We start from the raw sequence: 12735 nt of genomic DNA, 5'->3' as shown, positions 1-12735 counted from the left end.
AGGGTGAGGTGGATAGGACAGCAGGAACGTCATTATCATTTGGAATAGGGAGGCGTGACATTAATGTGGTTTTGTCACACTTTTTTTGACTGGGGATGTGGCATTGCATTCCTGTTTCAAGATCACCCCAGTTGTGATTACACATAAGATGTGTGTACTTATGTGTTACCTGGTCAAAGATGTAGTGTAACTGACAGCAACTCAATTTGTATCTTACTGTGTCACCATCTCATGTTCTGAACATGTGAACACTCGGCATACAAATCTTGATAGTGCGTGTCTACATGTGTGGGTGGGTTTGAGGTAATTTTTTGGCAGGTCAGATGGTATTTTGGGTTTGAAGTGGTGTTTTGGAGGGTGAATGCATGCTTTTGAGGATTTAAGTTGTAGTTCTGGTGTAGCATTAGTCCACTTCTGAGTCTACTTCCCCCTCACAGAGAGAACTTTCCCCATGTTCTGCCCACCTTCCCTCTGTGCCCCTCCCTCACTGCAAGTTGAATTAAGCCGAAACAAAAGCAACTGTGTGCGGACCATGAAAAACCCGTTAAATATACTGCAGGAGACCAAATGACAGCATGCATTGCTGTCACTGTACCTGACTCCCATCATGCCCATGGGAGGGAGCTGTACATCTGTGTTGAGTTGCAAATGAGGAGGCGCAGGGACTGAATTCCAAAGAACCTCCAAATGAGTGGCTCAACCTGGCTCATTTCCCACAGCAATATAAAACTTGCCGTCTCAAAGCTGATCTGTAGTCAATGGTAGGCTCTGACAGTACAGCAACTGTAGCCTCCAGCTGATCCAAGGTCATTGTTAGGCTCCACAGGTCATTGACTCTCACCATCCCTGGAGCTCCTACTGCCTCCAGCAGAGAGACAGATCACTGCCCGTACACCCACTATTCACCGGGTACCATAGTGATGACCCTCATGCTCAGTGTTGCCTGTTGACCTTAGCAGCTGTGTTACTTCCTCAGTGTTACACAGGGACCAGGACACACACCCTCAATCACTCACACACAATCACACAAGCTCTCTAATTCATTCACTCAAACACATGCACACACATAAGTGCACTCACTAATTCACAAGTACACAAATACACTTATTCACAAACTCATATACTCACCCACACATCCTCCAACGCATTAATTTTCTCTCTGCAGTTGGATGGAGATGTAACTGTTCTCTCATTTATTAGTTTTTTAAACCCTTATTTAGACAAGAAGGTGATTTGGGCTCCTGGTGTGTATTTGGCAGTATTTAGCAGAAATAGCCAAGGGAAACAGAGTAGGGCAGTGGCAGCAGGGGTAATTAGGAGGCCAGACTGAAGGAATCACATAGGGAAGTTGACCAGGGCAGCAGTGTTGCACAGGAAGCCTGAGAATTTACTGCCTTCACTGAGGGCAGGAAAGTTTAACCCCTTTAAAACCAAGTGTTTTTTGTAAGACATGGTTCAAAGCATGAAATAAAGAGCACACTTGTACCAAAATGACCAAATCCATGGGTCTCACTCAGAAAACATACAAGAAATCCACAAATCGTTTTGTATTTTCTTAATTCTGAAGTGATTGCATGTACTTCTGATACTGAACGAAACATATATATTTTGCCAGTTGTACCCCAGGATGTATACAGCACAAGGACACAGTTAAATTTGACATGATTTCACATAGGTGGGCCCAAGTGTCTCCAAAACCATTCCAATTGGCACCAAACCTCTCCTAATTGGAATATTGTGCATATCTCTCCCCCCGCTATATTCCACTTCCAGAAGTTAATTCTATTGAGAATGGGACCCTCTGGGAACCCCAAAAAACAAATGTTTTAATTACCCATTCTCTCTTTTTGCCTAAACCTCGTACTTCAGTCAAAAAGTATCCTTTTGGAGAGCTTCTTTGTACAAAACTTGTTCATAATGGGTACTTATCACACACACTAAATTCACTAAGAAACAACCAAACCACTAGGTTTTACCTTGCTGTGTGCTCTGACTGGCACTCAGCTGTCAGGTTGCTGTTAGTCAGGCTTGTAAGTAGTAAGTAGGCTGCTGTAATTTGCAAATGCAAACTGTGGCTGTATGAAATTAGGCAGAGCCTCCCAGCACCTCTTTTATTAGTTATCAAAGCTTAAAAAGGAATTTCACAGGAAAGTGTGAAATGAGGGAAATCATGTCCTTCACCAACGGACTCACACGCAAACACACATACACACACATATGTGAGCAGGCAGTGCTCTACAGTAATAGTTGATTTGACTGTGCTGATCTCTCACCTTAGACATGTCCAGTGTATTAAAAACCAGCCAGGAGTTTCCTCCCACTGCCATAGCTCATAGCACCAGAGGTACACAACCCTCCTGATCACAACAGGGTGAGAGCCCACAAGGAGTAATTTTTTTATTATTTACAAAAATATAAAATCATAAAAGATTTACAATAATATAGTGCCCTTTATTGCTATCGCAATGTGTGTCATGTTATTAGCCAATAAACAAACAGAAGAGCAACTCTTCCTCAGGTGACTGAGAATGTCAGTGCAGGATATGAATACCTACAGAAAGCATATTCCTCCAGAAAACATATGTTTACCCTTGGTTGTCAACTTAATTTTACTAAATGTACAAGTTCTTGTGTATTTGCAACTTACAATAAGTACTGCATGTAAAATAAATATTGTACATACATACATAGAATACTTCATTATCCCCATGGGGACATTTCGCTCCCAGCATGTTACATTCACATTTATGAACAGACATTTATACCAAGAAACATACCATCATTCATGCAACAAAAACCCTGGCCAGCTAAATACATACCGATACAAATTTGATATATTCAGGCCTATTCAATCAATCTTGACTCTTACAAACCCATCCACACATATGTTTGGCCTGTCCATGTAATGTATGCATATGCACACAGGGTAAAGTGACTTAAAACAATTTAGGAAACTATGGGTAGCATTGCTTTGGAATACAGATTCTTTAATTTTGGTGAGGCAAAATAGCCTATATTGTTTGTAGTACAGTAAGTTGGCATCATTTTGATATCAATACTTTGAATGGTAGGCCTAGATTTTGCCAGTTTGAATGAATGAGTTATAGACAGTGCTTTGTATGTGTGAGTAACTTGGCGTTTTTGTACGTTGAAAACGTTTTTTATGAGATGATGATATATACAATCAAATGGGTCCAGACATTGGCAGGTCGCTATTTGCAGATGATAGTGCTCTCTGGAAAAGGGGGAAGAATATTATTCATGTGGTCGGTAAGATTCAGGAAGCTATTAAATTGGTAGAAGGGTGGCCACTAATGTGGGGTTTTAAGTTCTCAGTTTTGTTTTTTTGTTTTTCACAAGGAAAAAGACCCAAGATAACCTCTGTTTGAAACTATATGACAAGGTGTTAGAGTGAGTGAAAGTATTTAAATTTATGGGAATTTGGTTTGATACCTTGTTAACATGGAAATGTTATATTGAGAAAATGGAAACAAAATGTAAGAAAGTATTAAATGTCATGAGGTGTCTAACTGGTATTGAACGGGGAGCAGACAGAATAGCATTAAAACCCATGTACATAACTTTGATTAGATCAATCTTTGATTATGGTTGTATCTTTTTTGGTTCAGCACCCAGATCTTTCCTGAATTGATTGGATAGTATTCAAGCACAAGCTCTAAGGATAAATTGTGAAGCTCTCAAAATGACCTCATTAGCTGCTCTACAGGTATAATTAGAGGAGATACCTCTGTAGTTAAGAAGGAAAAACGGTTAATGACAACTTATTGGGTTGATCTTCAAGGGCATCAGCATTTTCATCCTTCTAAAAACTGATCCCAGGTTGGGAGGCTGACAAGATTAAAAAGGAGAGTTTCATAACGTCAGGAAACAATTATGCTAAACACCCAGGAATTAATGTATGGTCTATTAGTCTTACTGTACCTTGGTCAGTAATCCCAGCCTGGTTACAGCCTCAACCTTTGGTAGATTTTGATATTTTAGTAAGAATTCATTATAATGGAAATAAAAAATATTGTTAATTTTGTAGAGGAAATCCTAAGAACTAAGTATAGTGTATACATTCCTGTCTATTCTGGTGGATCAAAAGATCCAAATACTGGACATACAGTATGCGCTTTTTAAATTCCAGAACTGAAAGTTAAATAGATAAAATGGCTACCAGATCATATGTCAGTATATACAGCAGAGCTGATTGCTATCTTACTTGAATTAGCCTACATTGGACTGAGATAGTCAAGCCTTTTAAAATGGTGATTTGCTCTAATTCTAATTTGGCTTTAATGAATATTAAATATGCAACCTTAAGATGTAGAGAAGATATTGTTTATGAAATATTAACCACATTGTTAAGAATTACCCGGTTTGGAAGTAGCATTATCTTCTTATGGGTACCAGCTCGCAGTGGTAGAATGAAGTGGTGGATAAATTTGCTAAGAGGGCTCTTAACCTAGAATCAGTTGAGATCAATGTCACAGTTAGCAAAGCGGAAGTTAAATCGTATATGACTCCAAGTTAAGAAGCAGTGGCATGTGGAACAAGGCTTCAAAAGGAAGACATCTTTATCAAATTCAAAAATAGTTGGGGAATGGGAGGCCTGTTGGGAGGAAAAGAAGAGAAGAGTGCTTGATAAGCAGGATGAGACTGAGGCATACGAATACCACACAACGACTGACAAAGAAACATCCAACCGGAGAATGTGACCATTGCCATCAGCAGAAAGAAACAGTATTACATGTAATATTTATTATGTCCTCAATATTCTGCAGAACGTCAGAGATTAAAAGAAGAACTGGATCGCTTTGGAATTAAGGGAATGGAATTTAAATGTTTTTTCCCCCCTATCATTCGGGAAGTGCTGTATACAATCATGCATTCATGTTTCTGGAACAAACGGGTCTAATGCAAAAGATTGAAAAATTTGGTTTCATATTCAATTTTAACAGTAGGTGGCGATAATGCTCCGGTTTGGTAGGAATTCGTTATTAAAAAGAAGAAGAAGAAGAACCACAATGCTTTGCGAAGGTTGCTCGAGCAACCGTTCAAACAAAAAATGGATACGTCGGAGAAACTGTCAAGTGTCCCAAACGGTAAAATAACTGGAATCTAAAAAACTAGATATTTAGATAATATGTTTGGAGTAGTAACATGTTGATAACATATATGGATAGTTAACTTAGTTATTCTGCTGAAATGCTCCCTGGGCTAGTAAGTAACGTTACTATCTGGCTAGCGAGTCTAGGTAGTACAGCAAGTTAGGCACACAGTGCCAAAGTGAGTTTCATGAGTCAAAAGTTACTTGTTTATATTTTGGACAGGTGTACATCCTAAGCAAATTTACCGCTGTTTCTGTCGCAGCACTTTCGACACAATAAATATTGAAAGCGCTATCCTAAAATTTCTTACCGTGAAGAGTGCCATGACCCGCAACCATAGAAATGTGTTAACACGGCGGCGCAATTACATCGAGAAATACCATCGTTGGAAAAAAGACTATATGCTAAAACTGCATTTAAATCAAACCTACTATGTATAAAAAAACATTCGTCAGTCACGTTCAATCAATTTGTAGTACCACCACAGCGCGTTTTAAACGATATAGCGCTGCACCCCCTTTGTATCATGCAACATGGAATTGTGGTGAATTCCCTTACTTTGTTAACCTTTACAGCTATTACGACTTAGGTGTACCCCGCACCACTTTTTTGTTTTTACTCCTATCTCAGAGTTAAATCATTATTAGTGTCACTTCACTCTCGGTAGTGTCGGTCAGATTGCCATTTAATGGTATGTCCCAGAAATTTCATTGTGTTGTATAATCATAGCCAAGAGCTTTTGGTTGTTTTTCTTTCTTCTTTTTTAAATTAAAAATGATGTATTTATCTCTAGTCGTATTTTGAATCAAATAGGAAAACCGTTAATTATTTCCCCGCTCTCCCCTATATCAGCACACCCCAATGAATGCACATATATGCAAACCTGTACTCACACAAACATCCACGATACAGGTTTTAAAATTAATGGAGTTAGATTTACAAAAAACGTGAGAGTACCTGGGGCTTAAATAACAGCTGCGTAGAGTAGGTTGTGAGAAAGGAACGGCTCCTGATGCTGTATTGAAATAATCTTTATGCCCGACTGACTGCTGTTATATGGAGAGTGAAGGACAGCTGGTCATCTAGGGTTACCCCAACACTCATTGCAGTTCAAGAGCTCTGAGTAAATTCAGAGATTAGGTAGACCAGTATCAGACGATCTATGAGTATCAGTCAGCAAAGAAGCACCAAGATTCTGTAGAACAGTATCAGTCAGGGGAGCTACACAGAGATGAGATGGAATGGAATCAGTCAGGTGAGTAGCACAGAGATTAGGCAGAAAGGTATCAGTCATCAGACATTATGTAAGTCTTGGGAGCTGCATGGAGGTGACGCGAGTTAATTTTACTTAGTAAGTTTACATAGCTGCACATAACTGGCTGAGAGGCTTTCAAACAGAGTAAGAGGACTGATGCAGACCCTGAAGCACCGAAACTTGTTTTCACAATGGACATTGGGGAGGTACTGAGCATTGTGTGAGCTCTTTGCCAGCTTTCAAACAGGGAATGTACTGTGTGTCTCTGATGGCAGCTGCTGTGGACGGGGAAACGGAAGAAGAGGGAGGAGCAGAGACGGAGGTAACTCAGACCCAGACCATCCCAGCGGACATGTACTACAGTTATGAGGATCTATGCTCTAGGCCATTCATTACACCCAATTCCAACATCCCCAGAGACCTGCTTCAGCTCATGTATCCTACTCATGGAGGAATGCTCAGTGTATCTCTGTGTTTGTGTCTGCTTGTGTTAGCATGTTTGTAGACAGCAGGATCCAGTGCCGTGAAAAAGTTTTTGCCCCCTTCTGTCTTTCATATTTGTCACACTGAATGGATTTGAGTGTTTAGACAAATGTAATATTACACAACACATTTTCAAAATAATTTCATTTATTTAATTAAAAAATAATTAAGTAAAAAGTATTTACCCATATTCCCTGTTTGAAAAAGTAATTGCCCCCTTAATTGCTCAATAAACCTATTACCCAAATTTAATTGATAATTAGATTGATTCAGCTGATTGAACACAGCCTTGATTGCAGCCAGCCCTGTTGAATCTAAACCTCTCTCATATTGAACCTTACCATCCGAATGAAGTGGTCATCACAAAGTTTCTACAAGCACACTATACCACGATGAAAGAAAACTCCTGAAGAGATGAGAAAAGTTGTTGCAATATACAATACCTGTCTGGAAAAGGTTACAAAGCAATTTCTAAGGCTCTGGGACTCCACTGAACGACAGTGAGAGCCATTGGGTGTGGCACAACCGCAAACTTCTATGCTCCGAACTACCATGCTCCTGAATACGCACTCCAGTCAGTGCTTGGGACTACGCACTCTGGACCATGGAAGTACGGTAGCACGGAAAAGCAGTTCTTTCAGTGGGATGCACTTCGTGTTATCTGACCAATAACCTTTAACCTTTGCTGTAACTATTTGGGAAATTTTGATGATAAACCTGAGCCCGAAAGCACCTAGTATCAACCACCTGAAATGCTAAGGTATTTATATAAGGGACTGGATGCAGTTACCTGTTTAAATGCAAATCCTGTAATACACATAACTGTCTAAATAAATTTTAAAAAACCCAACTTAATACATATACATTTATTTAGTTATATTAATATGACTGTCCCACGCCGTGACCACCTTGATAGGGACAGAAGAGCTGGACACAGGGAGATATGGAAATTCTGGATAACTCCGGCGTTTTATTGGTTGACGCAGGGAACCTCTGATTCATCAGGCAGGTACCAGCAGGCGAGGAAGGTCGCAGCTGATGCAGTTGCAGAAGCAAAAGCCGGGGCATGGGAGGAGTTTGGAGTGTCCTTGGAGAAGGACTTTCGGTTGGCCCCAAAGTGGTTCTGGAAAATCATTCGGCACCTCAGGAGGGGAAAGCGGGACGCTGTCCAGGCTGTTCTTAGAAAGGATGGGGAAAACTGACCTCATCTGGGGATATTGTCAGAAGGTGGAAGGAACTACTGGATTCGGCAGACACGCCTTCCTTTCAGGAGGCTGAGCTGGAGCAATCTGGGGGATCAGAGTCTATCTCCGTGGCAGAAGTCACTGGAGTGGTAAGAGAGCTCCTCAGTGGCAGAGCACCAGGGATGTATGAGATTTGTCCATAAATGTTGAAGGCTCTGGATGTTTGGCATTAAGTCGAGTTCGTTCAAAGTGGGTGTTGGAAGTGGGTGCACTTTGTCTCCTCTCCTGTTTGTGGTATTTATAGTCAGGATTTAAAGGCGAAAGGCAACCTTTGGTCACTAGCTTGGGTAGTGAATGAAAGAGTGAGATCGCAAATACAAGTGGCTGAAATGGGGTTCTTCCGTAGGGTGTCAGGGCTTACTCTCCTTGAGAGGGTGAGGAGCTCAGTTGTCCGGGAGTACCTCAAAGTAGAGCCGCTGCTCCTCCGCATTGGAAGGAGTCAGTTGAGGTGGTTCGGGCATCTGACAAGAATGCTTCCTGGGCACCTCCCTCTGGAGGTGTTCCGGGCACAGCCACCAGGGAGGAAACCCAGGGGCAGACCTAGGACACACTGGTGGGATTATGTTCACCGGCTGCCCTGGGATTGTTTTGGGATCCCCCGGGATGGGTTGGCGGAAGTCGCTTGGGAGAGGGACGTCTGGGCTGTTCTGCTTGCCCTGGTGCCACCGCGACCCTTATCTGTATCAAGTGGTTAGAAAATGGGTAGATGGGAGCGTTTGGTTGCAGTTATTGCAGTACAGCCAGTTAAGTTTATGGGGGCAATTACTTTTTCACATGGGTGATATGGGTGTTTGATAACATTTTCATTAAATAAATGAAATAAGAATTTTAAATGAAGTGTTTTGAATTTACTTGGCTTTCCATCTAATATTAAATTTTGTCTAAAGATCTGAAACCACTCAGTTTGACAAATATGCAATAATATAGGAAATCAGGAAGGCTGCAAATACTTTTTCACAGCACTGTAGTAGGTTGTGGGGTCAGTTCCCTGCTGGAGTATAGCAATTTTACCCTTGAGGAAGGTACTTAACCTGAATTTCTTCAGTAAAATAACCAGCTGTAAAAATGGTTTGTATGTAAGAATGTAATCTGTGTACATATTATTCTCTGGATAAGAGAATGTGATAAATGGCAATATGTTATCTTATGATGAAGAATCTGCTAAATGCTCAAATGCTATTTTATGTTTGTGTGTGCATTTACATGCATGTGAGTGTGTGTGGGATTGTGTTTCTCAGTGCTGGAAGTTCTGCCTTTAACACTTCAGTCACTCATTTGGCTATGACTGTCACCGACGGAATAACCTACAGCTGCTGGATGAGCAGACTCTTGCTTTCATTGCTGGGAATTTGCTTGTCTTGCTGGATATTCAGAGTAAAGAGCAGCGGTACCTGCGCAGCTGCAGCGGGGGAGGAATCGGCACCATCATGGTACTAACACAGGACTCCTTGCATTTACACACACCTACTCATTTATACACACACCGCCTCATTCACACAGACCTCATAATAGGTAAGTCAGGCATCTGGGTAAATTAGCAATGTTACCTGTATGTTCTTTTGGAAAAATCTATTATTGATATTTTTTGGGCAATATTTTGTCAGCTGCAATACTAGTAGAAAACTATCATCATGTACGTAGAAAAAAGGCTTTTTTGCATGAACGTTATAATTTTATGTCAAAAAATATTGGACAAAGAAATGCATGTGCAAACTGATTATAAAATACGAAGGTAGAGACTAGTGCATGTAGGAAGGTATAATGATTATTATTGGTTTAACGCAAATGCTAATTTTTTTTTCATCTTTTATATTTATTATGCAAAATGTTTTGTTAATCTTCAAAATCTATTCATAAATGCAGTGTTTCCATAATTTGTGCCAGCATTGTTTGCCAGTATAAACATCAGCCATGGTCGCTGTGATGTCACAGTTTACATGCATTAAAGGTGAACCTGTCTTTCTCATTGAATTACTGTTCTAAATGTATTGGTCTCATATAATCCTTATATGCCTTTGTGCCCTTCTCTTTGAAGGCTCATCCCAGTAAGAGCTACTTTGCTGTGGCAGAAAAGGGATATCAGCCCAATATCATCATCTATGCATTTCCTTCTCTGCGCCCCTACCGTATCCTCAGAGGTACTGTATCCTTGTTCCCAAAAATCACTAGTGTGTGTACATGCACACTTGTGGACTGTGTCTATACTTTATGTGTCTGTATGTGTTCCAAAAGCAGGTCAGCTTGACTTTATATGGTTAATTCATATTCCCAAAAAAACCCTCTTAATTTGAAGAATGAACTATTTATTCTTTACATGCACTCTGATCATCAGTTTGGATATTCTACAGGTATATTTTAATCATTAACTTAAACTTAGCTATTTTTTTTCTCCAAATTGGCCTCATCGAAGTTCAGTGCCTCAGGTTGGAGCAGCCTGCCACTGAGGCAGAGAAGTAGGGAAATTGAAAGCGTGCAGGCATGCCTCGACCACATGCCTTCTGTCAGATTCCGCAAGTGTTCTTTGGCTAAGACAGCTGGTGACTAAAAGCGGTGCTGGTGTATCCTCGCACCTGGACAGCTTCAGCCAGTCGATCAACCAGGTCTGCCACCATCTGTGACACTTGCTGCTGGAAGATTCCACCAATGCACACAGGAGGATCCCAATTTCCCAATTTATTTTGTTTTCTTTTTTTAAGTGCCATGTTTTAAGGTAAAATAAAATAAAATGTATAAGAACTAGCTATGGTCGTACAAATGCTGCAAATTTGGAAAGGCTACTGACAACAGAAAGGTACACTCAGCAGTCTATATATTGGTGTTTATGTGCATGCGTGTGTAATGCTGACTGTGTGTGTGTGTGCATGTGTGTGTCTCTGTCTGTGTGCCTGTTTGCACTGCTGACTGAGTTTTTATATGTGTGCTTGAATGCATCCACAGGGGGAACAGTAACGGCCTACAGCTCTGTGGATTTTAACCATGATGGCACGTTGCTGGCGAGTGTGGGCTGTGCACCAGATTTCATGCTGACCCTGTGGGACTGGGTCCAGGAGCGGGTTCTGCTTCGCTACAAATCCTTCTCCCAGGATGTCTACCGAGTCACCTTCTCACCCTACAACCCTGGCCAGCTCACCACCTCTGGCTCAGGACACATCAAGTTAGTGCTCCACAGTAAACAGTGGTCAGTTTTGTTTGACTGTGCAACAAAAGACAGTTTTGGTTCTGTTGCCAAACATAGTAAAGCGTTACCTTTGGCTTTGCGTGGATATACAGAGTTGGCGTACTTGTGTCCCTTCTTTTCTTCTGTTTTGTACTTCTGAGAGTACATTACACTTCTGTACATTTCCCTGGATAAGTGTTTCTGCCCAGGGATTGTAATGTAATGTAGCCAATGATGTGTCTCCTTACAAACATGTAGATATGACTGGCCTTACCTTCCCATAGTGAGATATTAGTAAGGAATAGGTATTGTTTAGATTTTGTCAATACCAATAAAATGATACTTAATTGTTACCTTCTTTAAAATAAAGAGCAAATGTAAAGAATATCATTTTTATTGCAAAAGCAAAGAAATTGAACAATTTAATTGTTTAATAAATGTTTAAATTATACTTTATACTTATAATTTATACTGTTTCACGTGTGGCAGAGTTTAAGCATTAGCTAGCTTGCTAGCAGTACCTGCTGTCACTGACTGAGTTGTTAAAGCGAGTGCAACATTAGCTAGTGAAGATGTGTCACTGAAATGAAACTGAAATCTGCTTTGCGATTCGGTCTGGTAGGTACCCAACCCTAGTGATTAGTCTCCCTGATTCTCAGTAACCTGTTATAGGAGTGCTTGGTAATCACTAACCAGGTACAATGCTTCTCAGTGATGCTATATTCATTTGGAGTTTCACAGTTTTTGGCTGAGATTGTTAGAACTGTGATGATGAACATATTTTTTACTACCCCAGCCACTATATCACATTTGACATCTGTAACCCCTTTAGATTCTGGAAGATGGCCAAAACTTTCACAGGGCTCAAGTTGCAAGGGCTGCTGGGACGGTTTGGGAAGACAGCCCTGACAGACATCGATGGCTATGTGGAGCTTCCTGATGGCAAGGTCTCTCTCTGCCTGTTTTCTGTGGGATGTGTTTGTCTCTACAGAAGTATGAGGGATCAGAACCAGCATAAAATAATTTTTATGATGATGGTCAGGATGGTGATGGTGGTTGTCTTGATGATGATGGTGGAGCGGATTGAGGTGGTGATGATGATGATGTTGAAGGTGATGATAGTGGTGGTCATGTGCTTTATTGCAGGTTGTGTCTGGCTCAGAGTGGGGGAACATGCTGCTTTGGGAAGGGGGCCTAATTAAGGTGGAGATTTGCAGAAAGAGGGGACGTCAGTGCCATGCCGGCTCCATTCAGCAGTTTGCTCTGGATGAGGGTGAGCTGATCACTATTGGCACAGATGGCGCTGTCAGGGTAAGAGCTCATTGCTTCTGCTGCACTAGACCTCTAACTTACCTCCACCCAACCCCACTCCAGCTTGCTTTCCACCAGGCCTGGGTCAATTAGTTTGTAATACTTTCTACATTAGTTTACTGTTATTGGCATTTTGCAGGCACTCTTATCTGTAGTACCTTAGAATGTAAA

General features: G+C 41.0%; 1 protein-coding gene across 1 annotated transcript in view; it reads left to right on the top strand.

The window, feature by feature from the left end:
* Window positions 1–4814: 4814 nt before the first annotated feature.
* The window catches only part of LOC135253041 (cilia- and flagella-associated protein 44), a 32473-nt gene continuing 24552 nt past the window's right edge, over window positions 4815–12735 (top strand). The window contains exons 1-7 of the mRNA XM_064331819.1: window positions 4815–5108; window positions 6645–6804; window positions 9364–9526; window positions 10132–10234; window positions 11034–11250; window positions 12086–12200; window positions 12400–12564. Of these exons, the coding sequence (XP_064187889.1) occupies window positions 5072–5108; window positions 6645–6804; window positions 9364–9526; window positions 10132–10234; window positions 11034–11250; window positions 12086–12200; window positions 12400–12564 (960 nt within the window). The 5' untranslated portion in view covers window positions 4815–5071. The remainder of the gene's footprint in view (window positions 5109–6644; window positions 6805–9363; window positions 9527–10131; window positions 10235–11033; window positions 11251–12085; window positions 12201–12399; window positions 12565–12735) is intronic.

The sequence above is a fragment of the Anguilla rostrata genome, chromosome 4 (genome assembly GCF_018555375.3).
Source record: "Anguilla rostrata isolate EN2019 chromosome 4, ASM1855537v3, whole genome shotgun sequence".
NCBI lineage: Eukaryota > Metazoa > Chordata > Actinopteri > Anguilliformes > Anguillidae > Anguilla > Anguilla rostrata.
The sequence above is the reverse complement of the archived record's forward strand: the minus strand, read 5'-3'. Positions and strand labels throughout refer to the sequence as shown.